Source organism: Amblyomma americanum, chromosome 1 (assembly GCF_052857255.1).
Source record: "Amblyomma americanum isolate KBUSLIRL-KWMA chromosome 1, ASM5285725v1, whole genome shotgun sequence".
NCBI lineage: Eukaryota > Metazoa > Arthropoda > Arachnida > Ixodida > Ixodidae > Amblyomma > Amblyomma americanum.
The window spans coordinates 556,683,852-556,699,389 of record NC_135497.1 but is presented as its reverse complement, the minus strand read 5'-3'; the positions used below and the strand labels follow the sequence as shown (position 1 = coordinate 556,699,389).

General features: G+C 45.0%; 1 protein-coding gene across 3 annotated transcripts in view; it reads left to right on the top strand.

Annotated features, from left to right (window-relative positions):
• The window catches only part of LOC144116357 (condensin-2 complex subunit G2-like), a 194,193-nt gene that overhangs the window by 72,085 nt on the left and 106,570 nt on the right, over window positions 1-15,538 (top strand). For all 3 annotated transcript variants that reach the window (XM_077651127.1, XM_077651126.1, XM_077651128.1), the window contains exons 11-13: window positions 2,074-2,169; window positions 2,271-2,354; window positions 12,653-12,802. In XM_077651127.1, the coding sequence (XP_077507253.1) occupies window positions 2,074-2,169; window positions 2,271-2,354; window positions 12,653-12,802 (330 nt within the window). The remainder of the gene's footprint in view (window positions 1-2,073; window positions 2,170-2,270; window positions 2,355-12,652; window positions 12,803-15,538) is intronic.

Here is a 15,538-nt window from a genome sequence, read left to right as displayed (position 1 = left end):
GCATGGTGAAGGAACAGCGCCAAGTGCTTCCATGTTTGTCTCCTGTCCCATACTTGGCGCTGTTCCTTCACCGCCTGACTAGTGTGGCGAGAAGAAATTTGGCTTGATGTTTTCCTTTAATTTGCTGCCTAGCCTTGGATACAGAGCCCTGGCCCATTAAGGTTCATTCAGGCTTCGAGTGCTGCATCCTTGGATTTCTTCCAGCTGTAGTGACAGTGACCCTTCCATTAATTGCTTCCCAGCTCTTTAGTCACGCAGTCCCCTATGTACGTACGCATGCTGTTGTAAAGGAATTCCCGAAGGTTTCTACAGTCTATACAGGAGAGGCTAGACAGGAAATAGAACTAGCCGAGCTAGTCCCCGTTCCAATGCAAAAAGTAATAAAAAGAAGTGGTAATGGACGATGATGTGATCAAGAACAATCCAGCTCTGATGTTCATTATGAATGGACTTTGTATTTATTTTATTTCACTCATTCTGTATTTATTTTATTTCACTCATTCTTATATTACCTGGGCTGTATTCATACTAAAATTACTATATTTCGAAAAAAAAAAAGTATTTGGGAAAAAATGGGAAATTTTTAGCTGACAACTGGGAAAAACGAACTGGCCGATGTGGCAACACAGTGCTGCATCCATGTATGGGCTGCACCCTGTTTTAGACTAGATAATTGAAGAATAAATATGGTTATGTTTTCTTAAACATTTGTCTATGGGCACTACCTTCAAAATTCACACACGTATAAGTTTATACGGTATTTATGGAAACGCGGAGCTTAGTACTGTGAACTTCCATTTAGACCAATTCTCGGATAAGGTGAACGTTGGTCTGGTTTTCAACAGGATTCAGTTTTTAAAAATTTCTCGTGGCCTTTGGTTAGGACCAACTTCCGCAGCGACTGCGAGGCATGGCAATCCTGCGAAATGGTAATCACTGTGTGACATTGTCGAGAACAGAAAAGAATAATTAAATGCTTTCTTGAAGGGTAGCTTTCCTGCCGGTGCAGGTAAGGCAGGTTATTTGCACTCCTGCCTATGTGCATCACGCTTAGAGGGGTATTCACACGAGCGATGTAATCCCTCCCTAAATGATGATGCTGCTGTGTACACGTCATGCCTTTGAGAGTGCTTGCGGCGACACAGCTTCCGGTTTTGCTCCTGCGGCGGCCGCCGACCGAGGAGGGGAGGGGACCGTTCGTGGGGTGCAGCCCACTGCTGTCTTTTTTTTTTTTTTGGCTGTTCGGCCTCGGGTTTCTTTTCTCTCTTACCTCCCCTCCTTTCCCGCATCTATTCTGTTTCCCCCTTCGTCTTTTTTTTTTTTTTCGCCTCTAGTGCCCAGACACCAACGCAACCCCGCAAGCGGGTATTGTTCTGGCCTATTTTTTTTTCCTTTTCGACCCTTCCCCCTCCGCCTCCAAAGCCTGGCCGCTTCGCTTGTCCCTGTCGGCGTCTCCCTGCTGCCCATGTGAATCGTGAATCCAAGAGCAGGGGTGGACTTTGGTGGATCGGTGACATCACTCACCTCCTCACCATATCCATTCCCCATGTGAATACCGCTTAAAGGTCTAAGGCATGGAGTGCACCCGCTGTTGGCTTATGGCTTGAATAGGTGCAAGGCGTATTTTTAACTGAAGCAGTTGCTCAGAGATGGCCAGATATCAGTGTCGAGTTTGCATTGCCTGAGGCGTACAGAAAGTTGCGTAGTGCAAGAGCTCGTAGAGTTGGTAGCAGCTATCCTGAGGGGAGGGTGTGTCCGCACAGCTACCCAGCTAGGCACCCTCGGAGCTGGCAGTGGTTGAGGAATGGCAAAAATCGGGAAAAGGGCACAAATATTCTTTGCTGCGAAGAGAGAAAAAGGAATGGCGAAGAAAAAAAATGAAACCTAGTGCCGTTTGCAACATGAGCTTGTTTCTTGCCTTTGGCTTACTTTATGCAGCACACAATAAATGTTATCTTCTCAGTGCAAGTAAATGTTTTTGACTGTTTTGCTGTGACACATATTTGGACACACTTAGCATGCTCGCATCTTTTTTTTGTTTTGTAACCGGTGCAAGTGTGCTTTGTTCTGCAGAGCCTTCTGGCTGACCAATGTCCAGAGGTGCGAGTGCTGGCAGTCAAGGGCATCTTCAGAGTGTTGACTGATTTCTTTGAAATGATTCCCATTTATGTAAGTAATGCCTTGTTGGAATGGGGCGGCTTTGTTCTGCCACTTGTGCTGCTGTTCCAGTGTAATCATGTGGTTTTATTCTTCCTTCTTGCATTTCATAGGAACGAAAGGAGCTTGCAGAGGATTTGATAAGCAAAAATGCTTTGGACATGAACTGTGTTGAATCGAGAGTTCAGGTTAATAAGGTGAGAGGGATAGTGCATGCAGTAGAGTCGTGATAATTTGAACTCGAAGTATACTGCCGATTTTTGAATTGCGGGAAGTTGATCACTGCTCCTCAACTCACAGTATCAGTGATGTGATAGCTGCGCCAATTGCGCCAAAGGCAAAACCTGCTATATCCTGCTACATTTTTGCTTTTCTGCACCAAAGCTGCACCAAATGCGTATTTTCACATTCGGAAAGTGAAACTAATATCCCGAGGTCGAAATGTCCATGCGCCCCACAATTGCGAACGACATCAATCCTCATGTCGACATTGATCTTCATTGCCATTGCACACTTCGCGCATAAAGCAAAGAAAATGAGAGCGCTTGTGTAGGTCAAGTTGAACTACTGGACAATGTCGTGCTTGGACTTCTGCAGCACAACTCATCATTGAAATGGCGCCTTCGAAGCTTAAAGGTGAGTTCACCGAACTTTCTTTATACAGTCGACGATTTTTTGGACCCTCTAGGGACCGTGAAAACGACCAAAAAGTTTGGCAGTCCGGAAAATCAAATTTCACCGAAAAAAATCACGAACTTATTGCTATTATGCTGGAGGAAGAGGTCAGTTGTGTTGCACATGCTCTAAAGCTCCTAATGACTAAATTTCGCCGCGCGACATATGCACAGACGATGGGCGGCAACCGCTTTCACGAGCTTGACCTGCTGTGCTGCCCTTGCCATGTCGCCGATGAATGCACAGGTTGGGACAAAGTCTAAACGGGAAAGCGAAGACGCCGCTGCGGTTGCTGCATTGCGCCTGCAATACGGTGGGCCTGGAACGAGAACACTAAGATAGCGAATCAACAAGAACTGAGAAATTGCCGAAGCAAGTGCTCTGTCGGCGTTGGCCTCCGTCATTAGGCCTAGCGACTAGAGCCAAAATCGGCATCGTATTCGGCAATATGCACTCTGTGATGGCTTATGTATAACGACGGGCGTCTTGCCTGTCTTCGAAACGCCAGTTGTTTACGGTTTTACGATAGAAAAGTCAAGGTTGCGGTGCGTTTTGCCGCGGGTATGCTGACCTCGCTTTAAAATGCACCACCATTTCCTCCCGTGCTTGCCGTCTCCGTGAAGCCGTATGCCTCCCACGCGCTTCGCTGCTACCTCTTTCCGTATTCAAAACGAAATACTTGGCATAGATGAGTTCCGCAAACTCTGACTGCTTTTAAAAAATTTCATGCGGCGGAAGACGTTCAAGAACTGTACGAATCTGAAACCACGCGAGCGGAATGTGCCGACTCGCGCAGAATTTTAGTATCGCAAGAGGCCCCCTTTAAGCTTGAATTTCATTGTATTTGATCAAGTTTTCGATCTCTCCTGTAGTTTGAAGTAATGAGGCTCCAATGTACACATTATATGGTGGCTTGGGTATTGGCGGCGAGTGCGAATGAGGTCCAAAAAATCGAGCAGTCAGTTGCAGTGCGTCCGAAATTTCAGGCGCTGTTATATATTGGCTCTATGGGCTATGTCGCGATGCCATGAAAAAGTCCAAATAATCAAGCATGTCCGAAAAATCACTCGTCCGAATTTTCGGTCGTTGACTGTAAAGCGTTATGAAAAAGCACTGCACTGGTATAGTGATGCCTTGTGATGTTGTGTGGTGATACGATCGATTTTAAAGCATTTTTGCGGAGTTGTCCTGCCTGCTGTCTCTAGAACTGATTCTTCTAGCATGCCAAACGCATGTATGTGTCGCAATACTAAACTAAGAAATTTGTTGTCCCTCAGGTCGTTCCACCAAGTTCAACATCGACATCCTCAGCAAGAAGGACGAAAATGGTGACACCATATCATCTTGGTGTCGCCAAGGCATTGATGGCAATGGATTCTGCATTGTCTGCAATCACACCATGAAATGCACACAGCATGGTGTTACAGCGATAAAGCGACACGCTACAAGCAAGCGGCACATTGAGGCCATGAAGAAGCATCGTGATTCTGCAGGTGTACTGAAAACGCTGAAGACCTGTCAGACGCATTTGGACTTCTCGCAGAGTTCAGACACACTCTCAGGCAACCGCGTGGTTCGTGCAGAGACTCTCTTCGTTCTGGGGATTACTCTCAAAGAAGTTCCCTTCTCCTGGGCGTATACAGCCACGTCTTTGTTTCCGAGGAGTTTCCCCGATTTTGAAATTGCTAAACAGTTTTCCTGCAAACGAACCAAAGCCCCCTACATGGTGTCTGATGGTCTTGTGCCCTACTTTAGATAACTTGTAATTGATGAACTGAACAGACCAAATGTTTTCTACTCAATTGCAATTGATGAAACACCATTGCCGGAGCAACGTTGCCAGCAACTAGATGTGATGGTGAGGTACTTTTCGTGCATCACAAAACACGTGGTTGTGGAACATTTTCAGTCTTTCAGGTTAGGCTTAGCTACGGCTGAGTATCCTTCTCAGTGAAACAAGAAAGGCAACACAGGATCTTCCACAGAACAACTTCATTTGTTTCTTTAGTGATGGGCCTAATGTAATGAAAGCTGTGAAAAAGAAACTGAAGGAACTGCACCCAAAGCTCATAGATGTAGGCGAATGCTGCCTCTGCAAACTTCATAATGCATTCAGCCATGGCATAGATGCTTTTGGTTCAGAAGTTGAGGCAGCAGTCGTGGATGTATATTACTTTTTCAAAACTGCTGTACAAAGTGCTTCGATTAAGGCCCAGCAAGAAGTGCCTCAACTGCTAAGCAGTGTTTTCTTACGTCATTTGAGCTCCAGGTGGCTTACGTTAGGGCCTGCAGTAGGTTGCCTCATTGAGCAGTTTCCAGCGATCAGAAGTGTTGTCATGTCTGATTCAGCTTGTCGTTTGGGAGGACAACTGCATCAATGCCTGAGGAGAAAGCGCTTTCAGACAGAACGCTTTATGCAAAGCTCATGAAGAATGCTGCAGATATTTTTACCAATTTTTTGTCTCTGTTTCAAAAGAGCGAACCTTTGGCTCATCTGCCTTATAGTGAAATGGTGGCTTTAGTTTTTAAGCTGTGTGGACATTTCATGACTGAAGAGTCCCATAGCTCTAAAAAGGGCACAGAGCTACCACTACTGCTGGCCGAGTCTCCTGCAAACTGGAAAGCCAAAGTGGAGATTGGAGAGGACACTGAGCGGGAATTATCATCTTGGGAAGCAGCGGACAAAAGAGCATTTAGGCTGGGTGCCAGAACGTTTTATATCAAGTGCAGATAGTACCTCGTGTCACGACTGCCATTCGGTAACTCATTGCTGAAGAGTCTACGCTTCCTGAAGTCCAGGGAAAAGGAATCCTCATGCAGTGATCTCAGACAACTAGCTTCGGGGTTTCCACAAGTTATACAGCCGTGTGACATCTCTGCTTTGATGGACGAATACAACCTGCTCCGGCTGCAGCACATTGAATCAGATGCATCCATTTCTGTTGACAAGCACTGGCAGACCATTTTTGATGAGAAGAACCCCGACAGTGGAGCCAAGTACCCTCTGTTGAGCAAGATTGTCAAAGCGTTGCTTTGCATTCCACACGGAAATGCAGACGTGGAAAGGGGGTTTAGTGTGAACCGTCGGCAAATTAATGAAAGGTCTAGATTGACTATGCAGACTGTAAATGGCGTAAGGAACATTGTTTCATATGCCAAACGCTTTGGTAGTGACCCGTCTGGCATTGATGTCAGAGCAGTGCGAGGGGCAAGCAAAAGGTAGAGAATGTTTGGCAGCTGAAGAAGAGCATGCTGCCAAATGGCAGCGTGCCAAGGTTCCCAAGATGACGCCAAGTGATGCTGACAAAAACCTCCAGCTGGAAGGAGAAACAGCAAAGAAAATGTTGGTGAATGCAGAGCTGGCCATCAGCAATGGCATAAAGACGAAGAATTGTGGCGATGTTGAAAGTGGGCAGGCCTTGCTTGCTGTACGGAAAACAAGGCTTTCAGCTGCTCTTAACAAAATGCCGCCTAAGGCAGCCAACTAGGCAGTTAAAGAGTGAATGATATTGCTTACAGAAAAAGATGGAGAACAAGTCCACTGCTTTTTGATAAGCCAAGAAGTTGTGCTGTTGTTACATGTACATAATTGTTATTCAGTTCATATATGTTTAGAACCGTTGATAGTGTTTTTTCATTATTTTTCTGTAAGCTTGTGATCTGCATTCTAGTCATTTTGTTTTTTCGCTTTTCTGTAAGCCTGTCATTTCCATTCTAGTCATTCTCAAATAAAAGTTCCAGTGACTTGCTTGTTGTCCATTTATAACTCCTGTCCTCTAGGGGCTTGGCGGCTGATCTATACTTGGTCACATAACAAATTAAATGATGCTAAAGTTCTAAAGTTAGCTATTTGGGCCAACATGTGATGTTGCACAATTGGCTCTAATTTAATTAAATTATTGCCAAAACCACGATCTGATTATGAGGCACGTCATAGTGGAGGACTCCGGAATAATTTGGACCACCTGGGGTTCTTTAATATGCACCTAAATATGAGCAAATTAGTGGTTTCGCATTTTGCCCGCATTGAAATGCCACTAGCACCCTTTTTATGGCACACCTTTTTGTTCCCAAAGGCTTCCTCCTTATTTTACTATTTTACTTCTCGCAAAGTCAATTTTTCCACTTGGCAATGAGCCTCGAGCTGCTCCAAAAGCCTGTTTCCCTGCTCCAAAATGCTCTATTGGCTGCTCGAAAAAGCTGCTCCAAAATGGCTTCAGCCAATCACATCACTGCAGTATTGACAGGACCAAAGCGGATTTGGAATTGATCAGATTCTGGGTGCCTTTTAAAAACATGTCTTGCCTCACTCAGGTTTAACGTCAAATGTTTATGGAATGTGACAGAAAAATTTTTTATCTAAAGCATATTGCTTTTTCAGATGTTACATCGTCTACTTACTTGCTAATATTGTTTATATGTACATATTGTATCTGGGTACTGCTAATGTTGTATTTTATTCTTTTGGTATCCGTGTGCTGCTAATGTACAATTTTATTCTTTTGGTTATGTAATAATGTAAATTCATTCCTGCTTGGGCCAAGCAGTGGGCCTGCGGTATTCTGAAAGAAACGAAATAAATATTGCCTTCCATAAACTTTTGCCTGCAGCTGCACATGTACAAGCGTGCTGAAAGATTGTTTTACTATTTTAAATGTAATTTTTAAATTTTACAGGGTGCTGGCAATATATCTTTTTTTGTCTGCTGCTGTGTTTGACTATCACTCAGAGCTTGTAGTGGTGCCATGACAAACATTTTAAGCTGCTTGATAAGGTGATGGTTCGGGCTAGTGGGTATGCGTTATGATCCATAGCACTTGAGTTTGTCCCCTGTTTTGTTGCTGCGCTATGGACCATAATGCTGCTTGATGTTTTGTTATCCAGGTACTTGGCTTTTCACTCGGAACGCATTGAAGTCTAGCCCACTTGAAATGAACATGACTATCACACATTGTTTGCCTGTTATATCTTGTGATGTTTGCATTGACTCTTGTGCAGCCACGCAAACTAACGCCAGGTATTTGTGGCGCCCTCTGTGCGCAGCTTTGCCAGCCTGCCACAGTGTGAGAGGCTTAACATGTGAGGAGAGAGACTTGTGATTACATGGGTGGTTCGTCCAGATTGTAAAGTAGAATCTCAGTGATACGAATCTCAAGGGGAGGTGAAAATATTCATATCGCTAGAAACTTCATATCACCACACAACGAGCGAAAGTAGTTGCCAAACCATGAGACACGCACAAAACATTTATTTACATGGAAAGAAGTCAGGTATGTCCTTCTGGGTCTTTTTCTCCGAAAGGTTGGCCAGCAGGGAATTTTCGAAGCTGAATAATTGGGCTGTCGTGTTCTCACGCACAGTCTAGGACGTCACAGCATGCCGCATAATATCGAGGACGTGCATAGTTTCAGCTGCTGTCGGTGGTTGGCCATCACTACTTTGGCACTCATCTTCTTCGTCACTGCTTGAAATTCTAGGCTCCAGTGATACTTCCTCCACAATGTCTTCCACTGTGCACAGATCTCAGGTGGCGAGGTCGTCGTCCGCAGTGACAAAATCGCCGGCACCGCTGGTTCCAGACATCAACAGGGATCTGATCTAGCACTTGCAGGGTGGTGGCCACTGTTTATTTAAAAATCCGACGCTTTGCGAAACAATTGGCGATGGTTGCAGGGGAGACGCGATCCCAGGCCATTGCAATAAAATGCATAGTGTCCAAAAGACTAATCTGCAGATTCGCGTCCTTCCGGTCAACATATACAAGGAGGCGGTGCACCAACAAACCTTTGAAATGGTGCTTAACGTTTCTGATAATAGCAGCATCCAGTGGCTGCAAACGACTTGTAGCGTATGGGGGCAGGAACACCTATTTGACACTCTTTAGCGTCGTCTGTTTTGGGTGGGCCGCACACTGGTCCAGCAGCAAAACAATCTTTCTGTTCTGGCATGACATCCTATGGGGTCAACTACGTGATGAACTCCACGAACACAGCCAATATCATCCACACCTTTTTATTACTTTAAAAGATGCAGGAGAACCGACCGACTGCTTTAAAGCATTGGGGTTTTGGTACTTGCCAATGACGGTCAGTTTCGTCTTTTCTGACCTATCAGCATTGCAGCAAAACAAAACCTTAGCACTCTGCTTGCTTTTTTATCTGCCCTGGTAGGCTTCACTCTTGAAGCACACTCTTTTTGGGCTGAAAGTTGTAGAATAATTCTGCCTCGTCTGTTAAAAACAGTGTGAGCGTCATATCCCGTAATGAAAGACAGCAGCGTGGTTGCCATCCAGTCTTCAAAGGCAGAGGTATCAACCTTTTTTTCTTTTCCGCAAACGGTTTTGTAGCAGAGGTCATGCCGTGCCTTGAATCGGCGAATCCAGCCACCAGAGGCCTGAAAATCTTCGATTTCCAGTGAGTGCGATGTTTGCAGTCTTCTTACGAAGAACTTTTCCAGCAGCGTTGATGCCGGCTGCGATGATTTCTTTAAACCACGTTAGGAGAACTTCTAACTTCAAATGGTGGGCAGTCTTCGCTTCTTTGGAGTTTATGCCAAAGTGCTGCACATTTTGCATAATTTGGTCGCACTGACCGATGATCGTAGAAAGCGGCAGGCCTAATTCCTTGGCCATGTCAATGCACCCTTTCTTGGGCTCTTCGTCCACCTTCTTTGAAATGTCCAATTTGTCCTTAAAGACAGCACCTGCTGCTTTCATGACATTGTACTGATTACAGTACCTTTCGGGCTGACGCAATCGATGCTTGTAAAACGACTCATGCGTAGTCTGTCTTCGCGCATGAGGGAGCAAAGAAGCAAGAACTGCTGCTGCTGCTGTAACGATCTGCGCGCTGGCTGTAGCGGAGAGTGGGGCGCGGGGCCGCGAGAAATGTAGAGAGGACAAACTGCACCCGAAAACGCCAGGTGGGTTGGCTGGTTCCCAAGGCAAACGGACCAATAAGTGGCAGCGCTAGCCTCGGGCAACAACCAAGTAAAAAAATGGCTGCGGCTTAGCTTGGCTAAGCCTGGTTATGCAAGCGAAAACATTGTTATGCGTGGTAATGCTGTGTTGCTAAGCCAGGTTAGACTGAACCTCTTCGTCCGTCGCCGAAGTCGTGGCAGAGGCAGAAGCAGCAGCGGCTGCCTCCAAAGCTCTTTGCTGCTGCTTTTTGGCATCTTTCAACTACCGTTAAGCCAGTCGACGCTCTCCTTCTTCGTCGGTCGCTGCCCATAGCTTGGCACGTTTAACTTCCTTACCTCTAGCTAAATACTTAGCATGATTGGCAACATCAGCCGGATGATCAGACTCAGCCCATCGTCTACGAGACCTAGTTGAGGGTTCGACGGAAACCTGTCTGGCGGTGGAAATTTAGCGTATCCAGAAACAAATACTCGCCAAAGTCATACAAGAAAAACATAAAAGCATTGATGTTTCGGTACCACTACGGGTGCCTTGTTCTTAGCAGGATGAAAGAGAGATGGGCTGCTGCTTATGCAGAACAATGCTCCTGCATAAGCAGCAGCCCATCTCATTTTCATCCTGTTGTGAACAAGGCACCCGTAGTGGTGCCGAAACGTCAATGCTTTTACATTTTTCTTGTATGACTTTGAAGAGTGTTTCCGGATATGCCGTCTGCGAGACCGTCCAGATGGCGCGGACGGTCCTGGCCGACTTGTTTCATCCATAGCGAGAAACTGCGAGGCGGCAGTGTGTATGCACACGAGAGCGGCGCCGTCTCCTTTTCAAGCGAACTGCGAGTCATGTGGTTAGTCACGTGGATACAGCTGGCGAGGCGGTGGTCAGCGCAGTGATGGCGAATCGTGTGGTACGTCACGTGGCTGATACATCTCCACTCCTCCACTTGAAGGCCGTATGTACCGCGCCGATAACCTTGACTCGACCAGGCTAGTGAAGGTTCCTCTTTAAAAAAAAAAAAGCGAAGAGGCCGCCGCTAAAAGCGAGAGAGAGAGAGAGAAAGCTTGCGCTTGCCCTTCACCTTCTTTGTCAGCCTCCTGCTGCCGTGGAACGCTAACCGGTACTGGCGCACGCTCGACGGTCATGCTACCCAAGTTCGTATCACCCGGCGCGACGCAGAAAAGTGTTTGGAACATCTGAATTTTGGCCCATTGTACACAATGCAGTTCGGCCGGGGAATTTTACGAATTCATATCACACCGAAATTCGTATCAGCCGGGGTCGTATCACTGAGATTATACTGTAGATGGCCCCCCAGGCTTGGCCGATCAGCTGTCACTGAAAGGGAAGCTTTGTGAGCCAGCCTTATCTCCCACTGTTCATGATTGATTTCCTCGCTTTCATGTTTAAATTGTTCGGGGTAGTTCTAGAATGTAGGCTCGGCATGTGTTAGTTGGGTATTGTTCTGGCCAGATTTTGTTGTGCCGCACTGGGTTTGGAAGCGTTAGGGAAGGAAGGCTGCTTGTCATGTTTTCCAATTTTTTTAAATCATTTGGGATATTGTCCATTTGGTTGAAATGAGATCACAAGTTGGATAAAGGGTTTGATCATGCTATAAGGCATAAGCTTCAAACAGGACATGCATTCGAAATTGAGCTGGCAGGTACAAGTGGCCACATGCTATTATGTTTTGACTGTACTGTGCACGGATAAAAGTGAATGAAGACGACGCTGTCACAAGCACTGCATGAAAGGCTGGCAGTTACACATGGAGAGAGAGGCTGTGGCGATGGCCAAGTGGTCTGGAGCTGAACTGTTCACGCCGCCACGGGCTCGAATCTGCTCCACTCTTTTTTGGACATGCATCGGGCACAGCGATTGTTTTCATTTGTGTAATCTATGTAGTGATAGCACTTTAAAATAAAACTAACCTACGAGGGAGCCATTCCTGGGGAGATGTGACACAAAATGGAGAACCGCACTGGCTTCATTGGGGCTACAGGAACCAGTGCAGCCAAAGGCTAAGCACTAGGGTCTACAACTTACCTGCATACAAGCGGGCTGCGTCTCGTGGAATGCTGCCACGGTGGTTTCCCTGCATTGCCGAGGTGCAAATTATCCGAAAAAAATGAAGATTTCCGCTGCTTTTACTTGGACGCTGTTGTGGATAGAGAGACAGAAAGAAAAGGAGAAAAAATGAAGTCGTGTGAGGAAATTAATGAAAGCATATATTGAAGTCATCTACGATGGCAATGCATTTCCAACGCAGAAACGCTTGGTCAAATGTTTTAGGGGAATCCCCAAGGTGGAGTAAATTTGTACTAAGTGAGCTAACTACTCATTGGCATCCACCCAAGTGCAGCCACGTGGCTGCAAAGGAAAGCTGTACAGTTTCCACGGAAATTTCATAGTTAAATTCATTCTGGTCCGGGGTTCGAACCTGGGACCACCGTAGCCGTATGGCTGCGCTTAGGTGGATGCCAATGAGTAATTAGCTCCCTTACTGCAGAAACGCTTGCTGCGAAGGAAGAAAATGAATGCCACTGAAGGCAGGAGCGTTGTTTGTAGGCATCCGACAGTGTACAGCAGGCAGCGAAAATGTGAAACCTAACAGTCGGGTCTGTGACATCATTGAGCTTCTACGCTCTTTTCTGACGCTGTGAGGAGAAGCCTGAGCTTTAATCGGCGATTACGTCACCATTCTAAGTGCTTGCGCAAAAGAACATAGGGTGCTTTACCTGCAACCTTCGTAGGTTCGAATTCTTGAATATCACTGAATTCGCAAAAAACTGTTCAGCTGCCCTTCGAGGGTTGGCACGGCAGCACTTTTCAGCTAGCTGTATTGCTGTTCTACTGTTCACATGTATGCATGTATTTGAGAAATGCCTGATAAATTCTCTGTTCCAGGGACTTGAATACATGATCCGTAGTCCAATGACCCACAACCTGCTGAAAGCCCTTATTGTGAAGAACAAAGATTCCTTAGAGGACATCTATTCTGTTCAGCTGTCCTATGTCTCCCTCTTGTTGAAAGCACGCCAGATACCCGGATTTAAGGTACGCTGTTCAAGAGTTGGCCCCAGTTTTCACAAAAACAAAGCCCAGTTTATCCCTAAAACATTGAGTGCTTTTTTTTACTACTTAGCGTTATTGAATTGATATTTATTGTTAAAAGTTGGAATTTGTTAGTAGTGTTACCCTGTTACAACAAAGTAAGATTTGAAGTGAAGGTGCATTTGTTATATTTGACACTCTTCTTGATAGTAGGCACATGAATTTCAAGCAGAAAATTTGGTGATTAAGCCCAAGCAAAGCATTCAGGCATGGACAATGCAAAGTACAAAAATGGAGCTTAGTGTCCCCTTGCCACATGGTCATTATTAATGCCCATTGAGTTAATAGCCATCAAATTTTTGAGGGCCATCGACATGTGCCACTGCTATGCGACACATTCTAACGGCTCTTGAATGTTGAACGTGTCAACGGCTGTTCACACGTTCTAACGGTTAAGTGAGCATGGAATCCAACGTACGACATTATGCATTGTAAACTAGCTGAGTAACATCTGGTAGAAAATAGGGGTGTGCGAATATTCAGGTACTTTGCAAACAGTATTTACTCTTCGATTTGTATTGCATTGCATTTTCATTATTTGAAGTATTCAAACCTCTTAAACACTCACAAATTATGAAATTCCTGTTCATCTGAACTCATGGCCAAACATGTAGTAACAGAATCTAGCTTTTATGTCGTTCTGTTGAATTATTCTCCAAATAAATGTTGGTTGTAATGAAGTTTTACTGCAACATTTATAGTTATGTTAGTCTTGTAGTTTCATGTCCAGTTCCACATATTTCTTGTTCCCTTGCTGCTGCTGTGCAAGCCAAGGAGTTACCATATTTACTCGCATAATTTTCACACTTTTTTTCTTAAAACTAAGGCTTCAAAAAAGGGGGGGCTCAAATCACGCCGAGATTTCGCAAACACGTCTTAGAAAACTCTACAGACATAATAACGCGCAATGTATCCAGTATATTGCTGCGTATTAGTTTACCCCGCAACTTGTGTCTCTCGCTATCCAAAAAAAAAGTTTACTCCAAATATAAGTCTTCACATACCCCTCCTTTCTCGCGCCCGCTTTAGACCCACGTTATGTAGTTCCCCATGTAATGGCATGGGTCCGTGCGCAGCTGAAAGCAGTAAACGTGTAACAGTACAGTCAGAAATGGAGGTACAAGGCAATAAAACGGTGCACTCGCATGCAGCACTTACATTCGAGCCGACTTACAATCGTGTAAATATGGTACTTGCTTGCTGGTGTGCTTGTGCAGCAGGGAGCTCAAGATATTTTTGTACAAGCTCTTTTTTTTATAACAAATTTCACGAGGGTGCAAATTACATAACTACGGTAATCTAGGCAGCATCATTCGTGACAAGGGTGTGTCCAAGGAACTTCACTATTCTATTAGTGCGTCAATGGACTTGCAGTGATGACTTTGCAGGTATGGTGCCTTGCTTGTGGTACCTGACAGCATAAGTTTGATGAGGGGCAATCTTGATGGCATTTCGGTGCACAGGCAAGTTAGGGAGCCTCAAGGGGCCAATATTAATCGGGAACCTTTTACTATAGCGTACCATGCAGTTTTGGCACGGAAAGATATGGTTATGATGCAAAAGTACTTGGTTTCCAGATGTTTGCTACAATGGCATTTCTTGCTTCTTTTTAAGGTGTAAGCCTTTCTTGGCTCACGAGTGGTGTAGACGTAATTTGCAGACGTAAGTTGCAGGCGTAAGTTGCAGGCAAAAGTTGCAGGCAAAAGTGGCAGGCAAAAGTTGCAGGTGGAAGTTTGTGGGTGGAAGTTGTCTGCACAAACTGTCAGCCATAAGTTGTATGGTGAATAAAACAAAAATGTAAAAGTTGATTAAGCAACATTTCATATGCAACATACAGACTATTGCGGAAATAAACGCGCACAGTAGCTTGCTTCTCTCATCTGAGCACATGGGTTATTCGAGCTCAAATTTAGCATAGGAATGGCATTTGGTTGGCAGAATTCTTTTATACCGCATTTGTTTCAGTTACTTGCCTTATTCGATCAGAAGAAGCCGGATATTCGCATCGTCTGCAGCAACGAGGAAACAAAACCAGGAGTTATCTCAGCGACTGCCCTGGTGGCACCATCTCGTTTTTAGGTCGTGGAGATTCAGCGAAGGACCGGGGTGGAGGGTGTTTTGTGAGAGGTTTGAAGACTCTTTTTCACGAACAAGTTGACATTTGGTGGAGTTTTGGCCAAACTTTGTGATCATTGATAGAGCATTAGAAAAAGCGTCTTCAACCCTCCTGCAAAACAGCCAACCCTCCACCCCGCTCTTTTGCCGAATCTCCATGGCCAAAAAACGAGGTGCATTTAATTACTGCATGCATTTATTTGCACAACAGTCTGTAATATAACAAATCAGAAATGGGAAAATAATAAAATAAAAAAGATAAAAAGAAAAACAATAACAAATAAAGAAAATAAAAAATGGAGGGAGAAAAAGAGGACAGGGAAAGGCTTTCGCATTTCCGCTCTTAAGCAGACTTAAGTGTAATCCTGTAACTTTTTACTTCCTTAAAACCAGAAATTCCCAGACTATTCTCACTATACTTTTTGCAAGTAAATTAAATGTATTTGTATTTCTGGCACTTGTTGTGGAAGCTGTGCTGTGTGTTTGAGGCAGGATTTATTGTCCTCGGGAAGCCTTCTGCTTAACCTGTCTTAACCAGCTAGCATGCTTCAGCTAACGCCAGAA